The sequence below is a fragment of the Ovis canadensis genome, chromosome 12, assembly GCF_042477335.2.
Source record: "Ovis canadensis isolate MfBH-ARS-UI-01 breed Bighorn chromosome 12, ARS-UI_OviCan_v2, whole genome shotgun sequence".
NCBI lineage: Eukaryota > Metazoa > Chordata > Mammalia > Artiodactyla > Bovidae > Ovis > Ovis canadensis.
Window position 1 is genome coordinate 71,589,950 of NC_091256.1, and position 19,893 is coordinate 71,609,842.

At 42.4% G+C, this 19,893-nt stretch overlaps 1 protein-coding gene across 1 annotated transcript; it reads right to left on the minus strand.

The window, feature by feature from the left end:
- Window positions 1-206: 206 nt before the first annotated feature.
- Window positions 207-19,337, minus strand: NPHS2 (NPHS2 stomatin family member, podocin). The gene is made up of 8 exons (XM_069544908.1): window positions 18,843-19,337; window positions 14,859-14,962; window positions 10,908-10,980; window positions 9,949-10,031; window positions 7,005-7,208; window positions 3,932-3,987; window positions 2,458-2,536; window positions 207-1,121 (listed from the first exon to the last, which is right to left on the minus strand). Exons 1-8 carry the CDS (start codon window positions 19,114-19,116, stop codon window positions 843-845), a joined length of 1,152 nt encoding a protein of 383 aa, XP_069401009.1. The 5' UTR covers window positions 19,117-19,337; the 3' UTR covers window positions 207-842.
- Window positions 19,338-19,893: the final 556 nt, after the last annotated feature.

The window sequence follows — 19,893 nt, forward strand, 5'->3', positions numbered from 1 at the left end:
AGTTCGTTTGGGTTTTTCCATAAGATGTTACAGAAAAACCAAAACAAATTTTTCGGCCAAGCCAACAACTGGTAAATTCTATACTGAAAGTACATCAGCCCTATATTTATCACAATGCTTCCTTAGATTATAAGCAACATGTACCAGGTAAGAGTTTTTATCCTTTTATTTCTCTATTTGAAAAAAAAGAGTCTCTATAAAAATAATTCATTTGAAATTCTTTAATTAGGTATACATTTTATATCCAGCTCAAGTACTGGAATATGTACTCACAAGTATCTCTCTTTCACTCAGAAATACAGGAGTGTCATTGTGGTGCAGCTATCAGAGTCAGGTGCAAAAGCCTTGGGTGGAGCATACAAGCTAGAGTGTGGAATGACAGGGAATTATTAAGACGTGCTTTTGAGGAGTTCATAGTAGGAGAGAAGCCTGCATCGTAAGTGTGAGATTACAACAGAGTGTGATAAGCATAATGATAGGGGCATGTAGAAAGGGCTGTGGGAGCAAAAGAACTCTTCCCAGAGGGGCTAGAGGGCATCGAGGGAAAAGGACATTTGAACTGCATCTTCAGAAGTCAAAATTCAGCCATGTGTAGAATGCTGGCTAACGCTCTTTCCCATAATTCCTCTGATCAGATGATCCACCTACACATGTTCTGTGGCTTCTCTGTCATTACATGATTTCACTGTCTTCCTGTGTGTCGCTGCACTGGGGCTTCATGCATTCCAAGGGCATCTCACATGGCAACAAAAGAAAGAGCGGAACTGAGGACCGAGGGCCTTGCTTGGGGATGTAGCTGTTATATGGAGCCCTCTTTGCAGTCACATGATCCTTGTTTCTTCCTATAACATGGGAGAGTCTTTCTTTTTAGGATTCAGTGGCTCAACAGGTTTGGAAGGATTTGGTAAGGGGATGCCTCCTTGAGTTCTATTGCTTGGAGAAGATAGGAAATTAAGCAAGTCAAATGGCAAAGGTAAAACCACTGTGGAAGGTTTCTCTATGGACAAGGATTGAAGGGTGTGCAGGTACCGAAGCTGAGCAGCGGCTGGAGTGCCTGATAGAATCTCGGCTGCCATCCTCAGGGACTCGGAGGCGGCCTTCTCCCCTTCTGCAGCGATCATCTAGACAAGGGATGCGAGGAAAAACAATGTGTGATTTTTCTTCTTTGCTTCATGAAGGTTTTAATCCTACTTAGGGTGATTCAACAGACAAGCACTAGTATCTACTATGGGACAGGTGCTGCTAAGCACAGGGGAGCAGACTGCCTTTTTGCTTAAGATCTTGATCTAGGGAGAGAGATACACTGTTGATTATAATGGGCTTTCCAGGTGGCACTAGCGGTAAAGGATCCACCTGGAAGTGCAGGAGATGCAAGAGGCTCAGGTTCAAATCCCTTGGAGGAGGAAATGGTAACCTACTCCAGTATTTTTGCCTGAAAAATTCCATGGACAGAGGGGCCTGGTGGACTACCATCCATGGGGTCACAAAGAGTTCATTGTAACTTGGTGCAGAATTTGTTAAGAGCAATAAGTGTTAGGGGAATTACTATGTCTGGTGGGCCTTGGAAGAGTATTAGGGTTTTGCCATTTTAGAGGAAAGGTTGGCCAGCATTCCAGGCAAAGACATGCAATCCTGAAAGAATGACTCCCAACTCAGGTTAGCATTTCAGAAGAAAAACACAAAAAAGGTCACCACCCAAATGTCCCCTTAAAGTGGGCAAAGGGAACTAGACTCAAAGATCTAGAAGCAGCTCTGCCCAGAGGACTGCCTTCCTCCCCATCTTTGTCCACCAATGCTCCAAAGTTATCCATCCTCTTGGTAGTATGGATTTTTGCTTACCTGCTTTCTGTTCTTTAAGGGGAAATCTGCCTCCCCTTCAGCCCTCATTTTTCCTCTTCCCGACCCCCTTTCCCACCCACACCCAATCCTCTGGTAGCCACATCTTCTCACTGGCACACCTGAGCAGATGCCATGCGTGGCACAGCCTCCCCTGGGCTCTAGAGATGAGGAAAGTGTGCTCTGACATGGTTGTCCCTCCAGAGCTTGCACAGAGCTAAGGATACAGGCCTGGGTGTCATTAACCTAGAGGGGACAGGTGACAGATATCACTCAGGGAGAGATGCCAGTGGGATGGAGTTCGGGGAAGATACCTCTAGGGAAAGAGAGTGAAGGCAAGACTCAGGGAGGAGGAGGTCACTGTTACCAACAGCATCAGAGAGAGGGTCTAACAGAGAAAGAGATGTTGCACTGGTCAGTTAGGAGGCTGTGAGCATGCCCGAGGAGAATAATTTTAATAGCGTGGTGTGTGCACAAGCCAGATTCCCCCCAGCTCCTAGATGGATAGGTAATGAGCGAAGGGGAAATCTTCTCCACGAGGAGGGTTTCTTTTGGATTTTCTGGAGCTCCTCTGATGCTCCTCCGCTGTGCGGGAGGATGGCATGCTCAGGGCTGGCTCACCCGCACTTTGGCTTGTCTTTGTGCTTCGGCTTCCACCGCCAATGAGTGTTGCAGCCCAGCTGGCAGGCGCACATCCTTACTGAAAGAGAAAGTGGGTGGGTAGGTGAGTGTGCAGCGCAGCTTTAGCAGCCAGAGCTTTCAGACAAACCTGCCAGCTTCTCTACGCTCGGTTCATGATACATAGTGGACTCTGATTAAGCAGAGTGCGCCACCCTAGACCTAGACCTCTGTGCAGACAGTGGGCAGAGAAGAGGGCTTAAGCATCATTGCCTCCAGTGTGGATTTTTATTATCACTGATGCTGTAGTAGAGCTGTGGTTTTCTCTTTACAAGTAAAGCAAATTTTGTGTTGCTGTATTGGGTTGGCCCAGAAGTTCGTTCGGGTTTTTCCATAGTATCTTACAGAAAATGTGAATGAACTTTTTGGCCCACACAACACTCTGATAATTTTCCCACTTAAAGTTTAATCTGAATTCTGGCTACTAAATCTGAATAATGAACAATAGCCTTGAAGAGCCATACTATTACTAATGAGGGAAGTCATCTAAGTTGACAAAAGAGAACTGAATCAAAAAGGATAGAACTGATCAAGTACTTAATGTACTGGAAAAAAGATACAAAATTGGATTTTTCCCCCTGATTGTAACTATAAAAAGTACATAGAAAACAACTTGGCAGTTCCTCAGAAAGCTAAATATGGAGTTACCAGATGATCCAGTAATTTCACACCTACGTATATAACCAAGAGAAGTGAAAACATGTTCACATATCAACTTGCACATGAATGTTCATTGCGGCCTGATTAATAATGCCCCCAAAGTGGAAGCAACCCAAATATCCATCAGCTGAGAGCAGATCAACAAACCATGGTATAGCCAGTCACACGATGGAATATTATTCAACTGTAAAAAGGAAGGAAGCACTGATTCATGCTACACCACGGAGGGACACTGAAAACATTATGGTGAGTGAAGGAAGCCAGACACAAAAGGCCACAGATTGTGTGATTATGTTTATATTAAATTTCTAGAAAAGCCAAATCCAGAGAGACGGAGAGGAGTCAATGGTTGTCAGGGGCTGGGGGTTGAGGCAGAAATGAAGAGTTCCTGCTTAACGGTTGCAGGTTTTCTTTTGGAAATGATAAAAATATTCTGGAATTATATGGTAGTGGTCTGTGAATATACTAAAAACCACTGAGTTTCTATTTTAAATGGTTAAAAATGATGAGTTTTATGTTATACGAATTTTACCTTAGAAAATGTTTAAATCCATAGAAAATATGACAGTTATTTACCCAGATGTTTATAGTGGTTGTGTTATAGTAATAAGATAATATGTAAATTTTTCTTCCAAATTTATGCTAATATGGCTACAGTACTCATTCAATGAAAATAACTTTTCAAATAGAAGTTTTTAAATAAGATCAAAATATTTCCCTTTATCATGTTGTTCTTCCTGGTTGATTTCCTACCCACATTTCTGTTCTCTCCACTTTGATTCCCCAAATACAGGTCACTGCATCCAAGGCAACCTGTGGAGGGAAGAGTTAAGACATCAGTGAGAACCTCTGGGTGCACCAATGGCCACTGCACTGAGAAAGCACATTTCTCCTGAAAGGCCATTATGTCCTTCCCTTTTTCATTTTAACATTATAAGGCCTTGCAAAAAACTGTTTAGTTTGCACAGTGCCACTCAACAAATACTTGTGGAATTAAAGATGGTGTGGTAGGCTGACTAATGGCTCCTAAAGACATCCCTGGAACCTGTGAATGTTTCCCTAAAAGAAACTATGCAGACGCAATTTAACTTCAAGGCTATTAAAATGAAGGGCTTATCCTGGATCTTCCCAGTGGGCCCAAAAAGCAACTGCCAGGGTCCTTATAAGAGGGAAGCGTGGTTGGGGTGGGGGACATCTGGCTATAGAAGAGGAGAAAGTGATGTGATGATGCAAGCAAAGGTTGGAGTGCTGTGATTTGAAGACGGAGGAAGGGGCCACGATCTAAAGAATACAGGCGGCCACCCAGCGCTAAAAAGGGCAAGGAAATGGATTCTCCTCTCCAAACCTCCAGAAGGAACCAGCCCCTGCTGACACCTTGACTCTGGCCCAGTGAGACGTGTTTTGGACTTCTGGCCTTGAAACCATAGATAAAACTGGTGGTGATTTGTGGTTTGTTACAAAAGCTATAAGAAATAATACAGATGGTATGTTTGTTAAATCTGCCCTAAAATACATTTATTATTGGGGCTTCCCAGGTGGCGCTAGTGGTAAAGAACTTGCCTGCCAATGCAGAGATGTAAGAGATGTAGGTTCAATCCCTGGGTCAGGAAGATCCCCTGGAGAAGGGAATGGCAACCCACTCTAGTATTCTTGCCTTGAGAATCCCATGGACAGAGGAGCCTGGCGGGCTACAGTCCATAGGGTCGCAAAAAGTTGGACATGACTGAAGCAACTTAGCACACAGCACATTTGTTAAATTTGTTCTAAAATGCATTTGTTAGAGAACCAATATTTTTAGTCTCTCTCTCATAGGATATTCTCTTCCATATAATATTCATTTATGGGAGCTTTTACTTCCTGTTTTTGGCACCTGTCTCCCCTACCTCCCCATCCCAGGAGTGGGAAGAAAATGAACTGTGGGTTCTGGAAAGGAGGGGGAGGCATGGAGCAATAGGTGGGCCATACTCTTTTTCCTTTTTAACTTATTTCTGATGACTTCTTGGGGACTAGATGGCTTAGTACACTGGGAACCCTGAGAAGACTAATTTGAGGGGTTGATGGGAGGAAGAAATGTTGAAAAAGACTTCACAGAGGAGGTGGCATCTTAAAGAACAATACAATCTTGCCGGTGGGGAAAAGGGAAGTATTTGGTGCAGTGCTGGGCTGTGCTTAGTCGCTCAGCCATGTCCAACTCTGCGAGGAACAGCCTAAGAGGAAGCATGGAAGCATAGACACACTGAACGCTGGAAAAACACTCGCGTAGAGTATCAGACACACCAGAGGAAAGACGGCAAAGCTGAGGCTACAACAGTTGGGTCTTTTATTCACTCATCCAAAAATCCAGTATCTGGCTGCTGTGTAAGAGCCCAGGACCAAGTACTGAGGACAAAAAGATGAATAAAATATGACCCCTGACAGAATGGAGTTCAAGGTCTGGGGAAACAAATGTGTAAATGTATAAATTATAATTCAGCATAACAAGGGCAAGCTTGAATGTCAAGCATCTGGACCTTATCCATTATCCCTTGAGGAGGGATGAACAGAAAGAGAGGGTTGAAGGGAGGATAGAGGGGAGCACATGAGAGTGGTTTTTAAATTACAGAGCAGCAACTTCCCTGTGTCTTCTTGCTCTAACTTTCTCTCTTTTCAGCTTCTCTTATTTCCTGAATTCTTCCATTTTCACTAGGATGCTAATCCCAGTTTCATCAGTGATGAATTGGACAAGCCACAAACATTCAGACACCTCATTGTCTCAGCTGTGTCTGCCTGGGCCTCATCAAGAATAATCATTATCAGTGCCTTCGATCCTTTGTTGCTGCTGCTGGAGGTCTTCCTTTAGCTAGACTTGCTCGTAACCTCCTCAGAGAAGGCAAGGCACCCCACTCCAGTACTCTTGCCTGGAAAATCCCATGGGCGGAGGAGCCTGGTAGGCTGTAATCCATGGGGTTGCGAAGAGTCGGACATGACTGAGTGAGTTCACTTTCACTTCTCACTTTCATGCACTGGAGAAGGAAATGGCAACCCACTCCAGTGTTCTTGCCTGGAGAATCCCAGGGACGGGGGAGCCTAGTGGGTTGCCGTCTATGGGGTTGCACAGAGTCGGACACGACTGAAGCGACTTCAGCAGCAGCAGCAGCAGCAGCTCGTAACCTCCTAACTCGGTTCAGGGCCTGGGCGCCTCTTGGCCTCAATGACAGCCTCCATCACTGATGATAACTGCCACTTGACTGGCCGGCTACCTAGAATGCTGCTCTGTTCTCATCTCTCTTCTGAACAACTCTGCCAACTTGTCTTGGTAAGAATCGCACCACCCTGGTTGTGAGCGAAGTTGCTGAGCTTGCTCTCTGCAGGGCTAGATGCTGCTGCTTGTGAGGCAGTTCTTGTTTTTCTCTCTTTTCACCCCAGCTCAATAAAATCTGGATCATTGGCTGGGTAATTAACCACTTAAAGGTCTGTGATATTTTGCCTCTTTTAACCTGATAAAGTTTTTCAGTCTTTATCATTATCTAACTTTGCTTGTTTCCCCAACTAGACTGTAATGTCCCCAAATTCATTCCTTATCATTTTTTATTCCACCAACCCCTCCTTCCAGCCACTGGGGGAGGGTGAGAAGCAAAAGTGTGGCAATGACTGACTAATCGCAGCACAGATGGGTGACTAGGACCGGTTCAGGGTCTGATTGGCAACCTCTTAACTGTCAGCTCCTTTTGGGATTGTACCTTTAACAGTGAATGCACGGCACATGGAAGATTCAGTAAATGGTCAATGAAGAAATGAATAAAAGGTAAAGGGATATTTCAACACACTTGGTGTTAAATTCATCTAAGTACCTTTACATCTTGAGCAATGTTCTTCCTCTCAAGAAGAATTTCAGTGAGGGATCGATGTGCTAGGAGACGCTTCATGGTGGTTTGCACAAGGAATTGGACGGCTTTGGACACATGAGCAAGACTGTTTAGGAGAAGAGAGGCATTTTCCATGCGGTAGTAGCAGACGGCATCTATTTCCATCACAAACATGTCTTTGGTTACAATCTACGCAGAAAAAAAAATTTTCAATGACAGGCCTGATTCTTGGGCTTCTTTCCCACATAAGGATAGAGGGGTTAAATATGTCCAAAGGGTATTTTCTCAGAGACAGATAATAGTACGGAAAAAAAAAAAAAAGAGTAGTTGGCTCAGTCTTTAATCAAATAGACATTGAAAAAAATTATGGAGTTTGTATTAGATACACTAAACAACTCAATTTAAAGGAATCCTGTTATAAATCCTTTTGTAAAAATATCAGGAATAATTTTCTCATATGAAAACATCCAGTTGATTGTATATCAGGTCTTTTTAAACTGATGCCAAAAAAATCTGCTAAAAGAGCAACACATTCTGGGAAACCAGTACTCATGTGTATTGAGTGTATATTTAGAGGGCAGTTTGCGATACGTATCAAAAGCCCTAAGAGATGTATGTGTACAACATTTCCTTTTTTAGACAAAAGGATATATTTTACGGATTTAACTGTAAAGATGTGATTCAGAGTATTGCTTATTGTAAGAAAAAATTGGAACTCGAGAGTTCCCTGGCAGTCCAGTGGTTAGGGCTTGGAGCTTTCACTGCTGGAGGTCTGGATTCAATTCCTGGTCTGAGAACTGAGATCCCATATCCCATGCAGTGCCTGTGTGCTTAGTCATGTCCGACTCTTTGCGACCCTTTGGACTGTAGCCTGCTAGGCTCCTGTGTCCATGGGGTTTTCCAGGCAGGAATACTGGAGCAGGTTGCCACTTCCTCCTCCAGGGGATCTTTCTGACCCAGGGATCAAACCCACATCTCCTGTGTCTCCTGCACTGCAGGAGGATTCTTCACCCACGGAGCCATCAGGGAAGCCCATGCCATGCAATGCAGCAGCCAAGAAAGTTTAGAAATAATATCAACAGTAGGGAATTAGCTGAGTAAATTCCAGTTACTAAACTCAATTAGTTAAGTAAATTAATTGAGTAAAATCCACACCATGAAATGCTGTATGTCTATTTAAAACAGAGGTAGAAACATAGCTAATATATAAAAAGATGGTAACAGTATATTTTTGAGTGAAAAAGGATAGGTGACTAAATAGGTATGTATGGTATGATTGATATATATGATGTATATATGTATATATGATGTGTATATGTATATATGATGTGTGTGTGTATATATATATATATATATATATATATATACACGTCTGAAAGTATAACCACATATATAGAAAAGTTTGAAGGATACATTCCAAAATATCAACTCTATGGGTAACAGGATTAGGTGTATGTTTTATTCCTTTTTCACATTTTATTATCTAAAATAAGCCTTTTAAACAAATATCATTTTTATTCACCTATCTGTTTGCCAAAAGAAAGAATGAGAAAGAACCTCAAATGGAAAGTAGGAGAGCATTTAGGAAAGGTGTATAAATCAGAATCAGTAATAGGAAAGTCTAGATGTTAACTCAACATTTAACTTTTAATTGTGGTAAAATGAACAGAACATCAAATTCACCATCTTGACCATTTTGACAAGCACAATTCAGTAGAATTAGGTACATTCACACTGTTGAGCAACAAGCATCCAGAGCTCTTTTCATCCTGCAAAACTGAAATCCACTGAACACCTCTCAGTTCTCTCCTCCCCCAGTCCCCACAACCATCCTTCACTTTCTGTTGCTCTGAATCTCACTCCTCCAGGTTCCTCATACAGAAGGAGTCATACAGTATTTGTCTTTTTGTGACTGGCTTATTTCACTTAGCATAATTTTCCCAAGGTTCATCCATGTTGTTGTATGTGCCAGAATTTCATTCCTTTTTAAGGCTGATTAGTATTCCATTGTCAGTATATGCCACATTTTGTTTATTCAGCCATTGATGGGAACATGGATTGCTTCCACCTTTGTGGCCACTGTGAACTGATGTTATGTACACAGGTATATAAGCATCTCTTCAATTAGCCTGCTTTCAATGCTTTGGAGTCTATACACCCAAAAGTAGAATTGGTAGAGTATATGGTAATTCTATTTTTAATTTTTGAGTAACTCTTTTCTACAGTAACTGCACCATTTTACATTCCCACCAATAGTATACAAGGGTTCCAATTTCTCTACATCTTTGCCAACACATTATCTTTTTTTTCTTAATAATTGCCATCCTAATAGATGTGAGGTGGTATCTCATTGTGTTTTTTATTTGCATTTCTCTAATGATTTTAGTGATGCAGAGCATCTTTTCACATGTTTATTGGCTATTTAAATATCTTTTTTGGAGAAATATGTCCATTCAAGTCAAGGTATATACAATATATCATATATAGAGGGCAATCTTCTTTACTCAGTCATTCAATTTAAATATTCATTTTATCTAAAGAATACCATAACAGCAACATCCAGATGTATTTGAACAAATTATTGGGTACCATGCCTTAGTCAGGTTGACACATAAAATTAACTATCACTAAGGCCTTTGCCCATTTTACTTGGATTGTTTGCTTACTTGTTGATTTATAAGGTTTAATATATATTTTGGATATTAACCTCTTATAAGAGAGAATATTTGCAATTTTTCCCCATTCTATAAGTTGCCTTTTCATTCTGCTGATTGTATCCTTTAATGAATAGGAGTTTTAAATTTTGATGTAATCTTTTTTTTTTTTTCTGTTTTTGAGCAAGAATAGTCATTTTCTTCTAGGCCAGAATTGGTAGAGTGCTTAGCCAGGAAAAATGTAGACAGAAAGCAAAATCCCCCACTTGGCTTACCTCATGAAAGGGTATCTCCAAGGTTTGGAGACGAAGGTCAACCTTGTGGTAGGTATCCAGGCAGGGCAAAAAGAAGAAAAGGCCTAGAAAGAGGGGGAAAGGGAAGTGACAGGTGAATAGCTGGCATGGAGGCTGTTTGGGGTTCACTTTTTTGGTGTCAAGTTGAATGCTGCGTCACTTTTCTTCGCCTCCATGGTCTATGCATGGACCATTTGGGCCATCACACCTCCACCCTGTGTTGTGTTTGTTGTTGCTAAGGTTACCAAATAATTTGTTGTTCCATATGGAACATGTTTAGGGGTGAAAGGAAAGGGCTACACCGGGACAACAGGCCCAATCAGGGATTATACCCAGTAAAATGGGCTGTATGGTCAGCTTGGCCATGGTGTTGACCTGTCCAGATCTTGGGTCACACATCTGTCTCCTTCATCAGATTTAAACTCTCCAACACGAGTGTCTTATGCATTATTGTTAGCATTAGTGCCTAACTAGTGCCTTTTAGGTGCTCTATAAAAAACTAGTTTTTGAATCCATGTGTGTACCAAGGTGACCAGCTTTAGACCAGCAACCTCGATGTGATATTTCTTATACTGGGAGTCCCAGAGGTAATCAGGACAGCAGCATCATGATATCAGCCTCTGGTTGGCTAGTCAGTCCTCACCCACCCAGTATAATGTATAGAGTGCCTGGCCATAGGTCCTAACCTACTTCCTGCTCCAGCCAGGGGGCCGTAGCACATGGCTGTCTGCATCCACTCTCTTTCAGTCGCTAGTGACCTGGTAGTAATGCTCTCTGAAGGATTTCTTAATAACTGGTGTTACAAATAACAGACTGAAAAATGAAGATATCACGAGTCAAGTTACTTCATGGAGTCTGAGGGCCATATTACAGATATACATGAATTGATGAAATTGGCAAGTTTCTTGCAGGGGGTGGGGTGTAAAGAAGATTGTTCTTACCAGGGCCTTTGGCTCGTCCAGGAAGCAGATGTCCCAGTCGGAATATAATTACTCTCTCATACTCCTGTACAACCTAAAGGGAAATGTAATACTTTTGAATTACTCTAGGAGAGAAAAATGAAGTCTTCAAAAGACCTTGGCATGACAGTGATTAAAAGTATCAGAAATCTCTTGTTTTGAGAACCAAGAAAAAATTTCTCTTAAAACTTACATTTTCAAAATGTAGAATTTCAGGAACCAATGAAAAAGTATATTGGCTATGTTAATTTTTGAGTCTGTGGACAGAATTTTGATTAGGACTCATGACTGTCTAAAAAATAACTGCTTCTACCAAATCAAAGAAATCACAGCATATTTAATCTTGTATTTTTGCTGTGACTGATGCATTAATAGCTTTTACATGAATTTCTTATTAGCTACATACAAACCTTATGGCAGCCATGCAGGTGCTCAGATCACCCTTCAAGAAGAGCCTGCAGCCAACTATATGTTGTCTGTAGGAGACACACTTTCTAGTCAAAAGTACAAATAGCTTGAAAGTAAAAGGACAGAAAAAACTACACCATACAGAGTAACCAAAAAATAGCAGGGATGACTACACTGATGTCGGACAAAATGGAGTTTAAAACCAACACACCAAAATGTTACTAGTGATAAAGAGGGACATTGTGAAATGGTAAAAGTGTCAATGCATTAGGAAAGTATAACAACAGAAAACATGTATGTACCTAAAAATAGATCTCCAGCATATATAGGGCAAAAACCAAAAGAAGATAAAAATAGACAATTCAATAATAATAGTTAGAGACTTTACTATCCCACTTTCAATTGTGGGTAAAAGAACTAGACAGAAGGTCAACAAAGAAAGAAGAGATTTCAAAAACACTATAAGTAAACTAGACCTAACAGATATCTATGCATAATTCCACTCAACAATAGAAGAGTACATATTCTTTTTGTGAAAACATGGAACATCTCCAGGATAGACCATATGCTAGGCCATTTTAAAAAACTTCAGTAAATTTAAAAGGATTGAAACCACACAAAGTATATTCTCCTATAACAATTAAATGAAATTAGAAATCAATAACAAAAGGATATTTGGGAAATTAAATCACACACTCTAACCAACAGGTCAAAGAATTTATCACAAAAGGAACTGAAAAACACTTTGAGATGAATGAAAACAAAACCTCAAGATACCAAAATGAATGGGATGAAACTAAAGCAATGCTTAGAGGAAAATTTATAGCTGTAAATATCTATAATAAATGAGAAGAAATATCTCAAAATAATACACTAATTTTTAAATATAAATTTATTTTAATTGGGGGTTAATTACAATATTGTATTGGTTTTGCCATATGTCAACATGAATCCGCCACAGGTATAGGGTTCAGGATGGGGTACACTAATTTTTTGATGCTAGAAACAGAAGCACAAACTAAACCCAAAGTAAGCAGAAAGAAAAAAGATTCAGTGGAAATAAATGCAATAGAAAATAGAAAAACATTAGAGAAAATTAATTGAAACCATAGTTGAACCCAAAGAACCATAGTTGGTTCTTTGAAAAGTTCAGCAAAATTGACAAATATTTAGCTAGACTGACCAAGAAAAAAAGAGAGATTAAAATGTTGAAATCAGGAGCCAAAGAGGAATGACAAAGACATCACTACTATCCTTATAGAAATAAAAAAGATTATAGATGAAAGTACTATGAACAACTATACACGAACAAATTAGATAACAAGTAAAATAAATTCCTAGAGTCATAAACTACCAAAACTGATTCAAGAAGGAAAAATAAAAGTGAAAAAGACCCAGAATTAAAAGATTGAATTAGTAGTTTAAAAATTTCCAACAAAGAAAAGTCCAAGGCCAGATGACCTCACTTGTAAATTCTGCCAAACATTTAAAGAGGAATTATCAGCAGTTCTTCACAAATTCTCCCACCTCATTCTCTGAGGCCAGGATTACCCTGATACCAAAACAATACAGAGACATCACAAGAAAGGAAAACTATAGACCAATATCTCTCATGAATATAAATGCAAAACTCCTCAACAAGACAACAAGCAACCTGACTCCAATAACATATTAAAAGGTTTATACACCCTAAGCAAATGGGACATATCCTAGGAATATATAGTTGATTTACCATCCAAAATTCAATGAATACAGTATACCACATTAGGAGAATAAAGAGCAAATGTCATGTCATCGTCTCAATGGGTGAAGAAAAGGCATTTGACAAAATCCAACACTCTCTTATGAAGATGAAGGAGAAGAAGAGGAGGAAGGAAAACTTGCATGAAATTGTCAACAGCCTCAGCAGCATCTGCAGCGTTCCCACCAAAGACATGCTCTTCCTGGCCACTCCTGCCAGTGACTAAGAACGACAGGGATACAAGGGCCTGGCCATTTCTGTCCATTGTGAGACTCATCTATGAGGCAAACTTTGCTCAGGAGTTCCCTTTCAGTAGGTCCAAGACTTTCTTGAAGTTGTCCCACAGTCTGAGGCTCCTTCTGTCCAATCCTTCCTTCCCCTTCTCAGATCACAGGTGTTAGATCTGCCTCATTCGTGGAAGGCTTTCCCTTCCCTACTTCCATTCTCAATCTTTCTTACGATGTCTCCCCACAAATCCCTTGCACTTCTAATTCCATCTTGGTATGTTCTTCCTGAACTGACACAAGTCTTCGTTTACTTCAGGGACAGCTTCAGACACATGTAAAACCACCTGTGTGTGGATGCCAAGGTGCTTCAGTTGGGTCTCGTTGTGATCTATGGACTGTTGCCTGCCAGGCTCCACTGTCCATGGGATTCTACAGGCAAGAATACTGGAGTGGGTTGCCATGCCCTCCTCTAGGGGACCTTCTGGCCCCAGGGATGGAACCTTCACCTCTTATGTCTCCTGGTGCCTGATATTGGCAGGCAGGAGGGTTCTTCACCACTAGCATCACCCATGGGCCCAAGATGTTTGTCATTTGTGATCTCTTGAAGCTGCCTGAGGTTTCCTGAATGTGTTAATAATAGGCACCATGACCTATTCTCGGGGAAGGCAATGGCACCCCACCCCAGTACTCTTGCCTGGAAAACCCAATGGACGGAGGAACCTGGTGGGCTGCAGTCCATGGGGTCGTGAAGAGTCAGACACGACTGAGCGACTTCACTTTCACTTTTCACTTTCATGCACTGGAGAAGGAAATGGCAACCCTCTCCAGTGTTCTTGCCTGGAGAATCCCAGGGACGGCGGAGCCTGGTGGGCTGCTGTCTATGGGGTCGCTCAGAGTTGGACACGACTGAAGCGACTTAGCAGCAGCAGCAGCAGTAGCAGCAGCAGTAGCAGCAGCATGACCTATTCTGGGCCTGTCTTTGTGTTAGTATAGAGTGTAGATCAACTGGATACAGGTCCTGTCTTGAAGGGGCTCTCAGTCTACTGGCAGAGATTGAAGTGAGTGAAAGTTGCTCACTCCTGTCCGACTCTTTGCAACCCCATGGCCTATACAGTCCATGGAATTTTCCAGGCCAGAATACTGGAGTGGGTAGCTGTTCCCTTCTCCAAGAGATCTTCCCAATACAGGGATCAAACCCAGGTCTCTCTCATTGCAGGTGGATTCTTAACCAGCTGAGCCACCAGGGAAGCCCAAGAATAGTGGCGTGGATTGGGTATCTACAAACATTATACTTGTGGTAATTGCTAGAATGGGTGAGAAAGGCGGGGGAGATGAGAGCACAAGGAAGGGAATGACAGTCTGGACGAGTCAAGCAAAGCTTCTCAGTTCTCTTTGAGCAGGTATAAAAGAGTAAGAGCTTTTCTGCAAGGTGAGTGGGAGTGAGCGCAGTCCATGCAGAACAGACAGCAAGTACCAAAACACAGAAATGAGAGTGGACATGGAGTGGTGAGTGAGAGACACCAGGCAATTACTTGTTAGGTCCTCATGGACTCTCACCTTTATGCAGAACCAGATAGAAAAAGGGAAGGTCACGATGATGAAGAGCAGCGATGTGAGGACAAGAAGCCACTCACAGGGCCCTAAACTGGAAGGCTTAGTACCTTGAAAAAAGAAAAAAAAAAATTATATTGGAACTTCACCACATTTACTGACTAGCGCCTCTAGCTCAGTCCCTGATATTAAGGTCGGATCAGTTTGTAGACTTTGCTGGAAACAGTAGAATGAGCTGGACGTCAGTGTGCTTGTTTCCCAGAACCTGTCTGTGTGACGGGCTTTGGGGGCTGACAGAAGGCGGAATAGGCTCCTGGAAAGGCAGCGGTGGGCACCCTGGAACAAGCCCAGCATCTGAACATGTGGTCTGGGCTCCAGTTCTGATGCCACCGTTTTCTGTTCAAATGGCCTTAAGCAAGGCACACAACCTCTCAGTTTTCCTCATCTATTCCAGGAAATGCTATTCATCGCATGACTATTTCATAATAACTGTCTCATGGGATATTTCATATCTGGCATAAGGATGAAATGACATATACACATAGAGGCATGAAACTGTTTTCTTTTGTGTGTGTGGTGGTGTTATTTGAAGCGATTCAAAACACATGTGTCCAGAGGTTTATCTTCCCTGAAATTACAACCCCGTCTATCACTTGCCCCAATAACTGAAATTTCTGCATGAGAGCCCCTTCTTGTTTTCAAGTCGGTTTTTGTTTTTGTTTTTGTTTTGGCTGCACCCCACAGCTTGTGGGATCTTAGATCCCCCTGACCAGGGACAGAACCAGGGCCCCCACAGGGAAAGTTCCAACTCGTAACAACTAGACTGCCAGAGAATTCCTGGGAGCCCCTTCTTTGGGTAAAGGTGTGGATCTTTAGACAATCTCTGAAAATCACCTTTGTGGGGTAATATTAGCCCATCTGTGCCTATAAAGAGGTGATAAGGAACTGGAATACAGACCATCCAGGTTGCTTGAGTGATAAATGAAATGGTGTTTATATCAGGGAAAGTTCATCTCAAGAACACAAGCTTCTTAGGGCCTTGTCTTATTTACACTGTGTCCCAGGACTGGAGTAGTGCCTGAAACACACATTCAGCAAATAATTCTTGAATGTAGAAAGGAAGGCGAAGTGGATAGTGAAAATGATTTAAATGCAATAGTTGCAGAAATCTCAAGAATTTTAATCTTTAGGTACTAGAATATTGGCCAAAGGGACACTATTTATCAGTTAAAAATAAAATCTCATAGACAACTAGAAGGTGACTAAAGATTACAAATGGTAAGTAGTCTATTTTTAAGAGTAGGGATGGAAACGGATAACTAATTAGTGGGCCTGAAGATTTTATTTCCATGCTGGGAAAATAAATGGAAAGGTCATCACCAAACTGATGTGCAGATTAATTGAAGAGGGCAGATAAACAAGATGCACGAGCACAAAACTAACCTCAGTGCTAGATGCCAATCTGTGGTGGTTCCCAAATGGTGTCCCACAGAACCCTAATCCCACAGGGTGCTCCACAGATCAAGAGTTCCCGGAATAAATGAGTTTAGAAAATACTGTGAACGGTGTTCCCCTCCTGGAGCTCCCAACAGTCATGGGCGTATTGAAGCTAGGAAAATCCCTTCAGCAAAGAAGCCTTCTTAACTTTGTTTAACCTAGTATTTCCCAAAATTTGACCAGGTGATGTTTTCTCCAAACAAATGCATGTTCCATGGAATTTATTTCTCATGCAACCTGTTTGGGGAGAGATGACTCTATCAGCATCACATTGGTTTTTACAATATTCTTTCCTGAGAGCAACAGTAGTGTTCTTGCCATGTTTAAACACGTTTATAATAATATTTCATTTGCCAGTGATAAGCATGGTAAGTAAAAATAAATAAATGCACATACAGACAAAATTTACATTTTCTAAGTGAAGAAAGTCCTCAAAATTCCTTCATATAATAGTTAGGGATATGAACAGAAAACTAATATCTATACCCAAATATGACTTATACGTTTTACTAACAAAGTATTTTTCTCTTAAAATGAGTTCCTTGAACATCCAGTTTGTTAGGTTTAAATAAATAGTGAAACATGACATGTTAAAGCCAAAAGAGCCTTTAGATACGCCGTAGTGCGAGAATCCCCAACACTTCAATGAAGTGAAGCTTCTTTTTGTTTCTCCCAATCTTAGGTGGCCTGGTGGAAATGTAGTGCTACATGAGGAGGAGAGGGGGTATTGCTGTGTCTGTGGGAACCACAGAAAGCTCCCAGTCAAGGACTCAGCAAGTGGGTCTCATCCTTAAGGTGACCCATCTACTTGAGGGGCCACTAGCTCTAGTGACTTTATAGCTGAAGAGACTGAATGAGGTCCACAGTGTGAAGCTACTAGCCCAAGGCCACCGCTAGTTGGGGGCAGTGCTGGAACCATGACCAGAAATCAGGCAGAGCACCCTGCAAGGATGGGCTTTTCAGTAAGACTTATTCTGAGATTCTGGCTTCTCTAGTTTCCACCTGTAGGTCTTGGGCAAGTAACTTAATTTCTCAGCATTTTTTCTTATCTGTGCCTACTCAGTAAAGCACTTAGCTTGTGCCTGGCACAAAGTAAGAGGTCCAAAAATGGGGCTCCCTTCCTTTCCTACCCCACCCATATGATCTGAAGCACAATACTTACTCAGCATTAATACTCACAATGACTCACGATACTAACCTCAGCATTAATGTAGCAGTGAATCCAGTAACCCTTTAATAATCAGAAATTTCTGATCCATGAAGAGGCATCAGGTAGGCAAAACAGCATTAATATGGTCAACATAAACCAGAGCCCAACTGCTGGAATATTTCTCAAGTCATAGCTTTCAATGCTACAGCATATAGGGAAGTGCTGCTAGCTGGGAAATGTTAAAATTTTGTAGTCAGCAGAAAGTAGTATAACACTACTCCTTATTTACCTTCCTTTAAAGTTAAACCTCCTTCATCCTGTAATTAAGGTAATGAGTTTTTTCTTCATTCATCATAAGATGGATTGGAGTCAGGGACTTCCCTGGTGGTCCAGTAGTTAAGATTCCACCTTCCACTTCAGGAGGCATGAGGTCAGTCCCTGGTCAGGGAACTAAGGTTCCACATGCCACAGAATGTGGCCAAAAATTAAATTAAAAAAAAAAAAAAAAGGATTGGAAGCAGATAAATTTGCTCCTAAGAGTTGTTTCACCTGCAGAAGCCAAAGAGACCCTTTTCCCTGTGATTCCCTCCCTTTGGTCTAACTTGCCTCTTTTAGCTTGCAAAGATTCTGCTCTGAGCATTTATATGTATATTCTTTCCAGGCTTTGTGTAAGATAAGCACTTTGAATGTTTATCTTAGCTCATTTTATGTGAGCTCATTTTAATGTTTATGTTAGCTCATTTTATCCTCACAATTACCCTCTGCGGTGGGTACTCTTGGTGTCCCCATTTGATAGATGGGTAAGGCTCTGCCTATGATCAAATGGTTAACTGAGATCTGGCTTTTCTTTACTTGACTCTATGTCTCTACTTTTTAGAAAGAATGATCAGCGCAAGGAAGGTGTAAAATGCTTTTAGGTTAAGTCTGATGAAGAGCCGAGAAAAAGCTACAAACTACCCTGAATCATCAGCTCCTGCATTTCTTAAACTAGGGGCCCACATACTCTTCCAGCCACAGGAGCAGCTGCAAGGTTCCTTCGGCATGTTGGTCCCCAACCTGGACCACACTCCCTGCCACCTCTCAACCGTGGCTGACCCCTGCGAACAGTGGTATTCAGTGGATGTTATTTGTATTTCTTCTGATGCATTTTGGTCTCCACCACTGGTGGGTCAGCGGGTCCTAACTCGCTGTCTTTCATTTCCTGGGAATCTGAGCAGGTCCAGCCGGTTGCTCTGACCCCTGTAGCTCTCAGGGCGGTGACTCGTTGCACCCTAACTGACATTTCTTGGGTACCACTTGGGAAGACCGCACCCTCTCCCGGGGCCTCAGCCTGCCCGCTGTACCTTCCTCGGGCCGCTCGCTCTCCAGCAGCGCCACCACTTCGGTGCCCTCTTCGCCAGAGCCCCGGACTTCATCCACGTCCACCACAGTGGCTGCAGGAGCTCGGGGCTCGCCCGGGCTCCCTGCCCGCCCGAGGGCCGGCTGCTCCGGCTCGGCATCCCGGCGCCCGCGGCCTCGGCCGCCCCTGTCTGTCTTCGCCCTTTTGCTCTCCTTGTGCGAGGAGCCGCTGCCTCTCCTGTGGGCGTCTCTGGACGAGCTCCGAGCCCTCTTCTCCATCCTCAGAGCGACCTGGCCCGGGAGTGCGGTTCCTGCGGCTCTTGGCAGGGATGCACGCGCCTCCCTGCGGGAGAATATAATGACCCTGGGCGGGGGCGGGACCCCAGAGGTGTGCGGGCGGGGCTCTGCTCAAGGTGAAACCCGACCGTTGTTTCTCAGGGGTCAGGGCGCGCCGCCCTTGAGACTCGGTGCCACCTTCAGCAGTGAGTTTGTGTGAGAGCCCGTGTGCCAGGTTAAAACGTTTTAAAATGTGTTTCTAGAGACGAACATTTGAGCTGAAATATCACTCAGGCCCGCAAACTGCTGAAGGTGTGATGGCACTTTGCTTTACGATTTGTTAATATTGTATGAATTACAATATGTGGTCCCCGCTTAAGGCTAGAGAGGTTAAGGGACAGAAAAGGTTGTCCGATTAGGGTAACTTTAAGGTAAAATTAGAAACTTCTCTGCAAGCACCACCCCTCCCCCCACCTCTGCCTTAAGATCTTCTCAAGGTTACCTTTCCTCTCCTAATTTACTTTATGTCCTGGCCCCACTCTTTCTGCCGAAGATTTCGCAGGTAAAGGTGTTGGCTGACTACTCCTGGGAAGATTCACATTTTAAAAGGGGCGAAGCAGGGGTGGGGGTGGGTGGGGGTAAGGAAAATTCTCCCCAGACCTCTACTTACACACACACATGCTCTCTTATTTATATTTCTTTTTTAATAATTTATTATTATTTTACTAATGCTTAAGCCTGCTGATATTGCTTCTTGAAGAATCAGAAGAGAAGGGATCT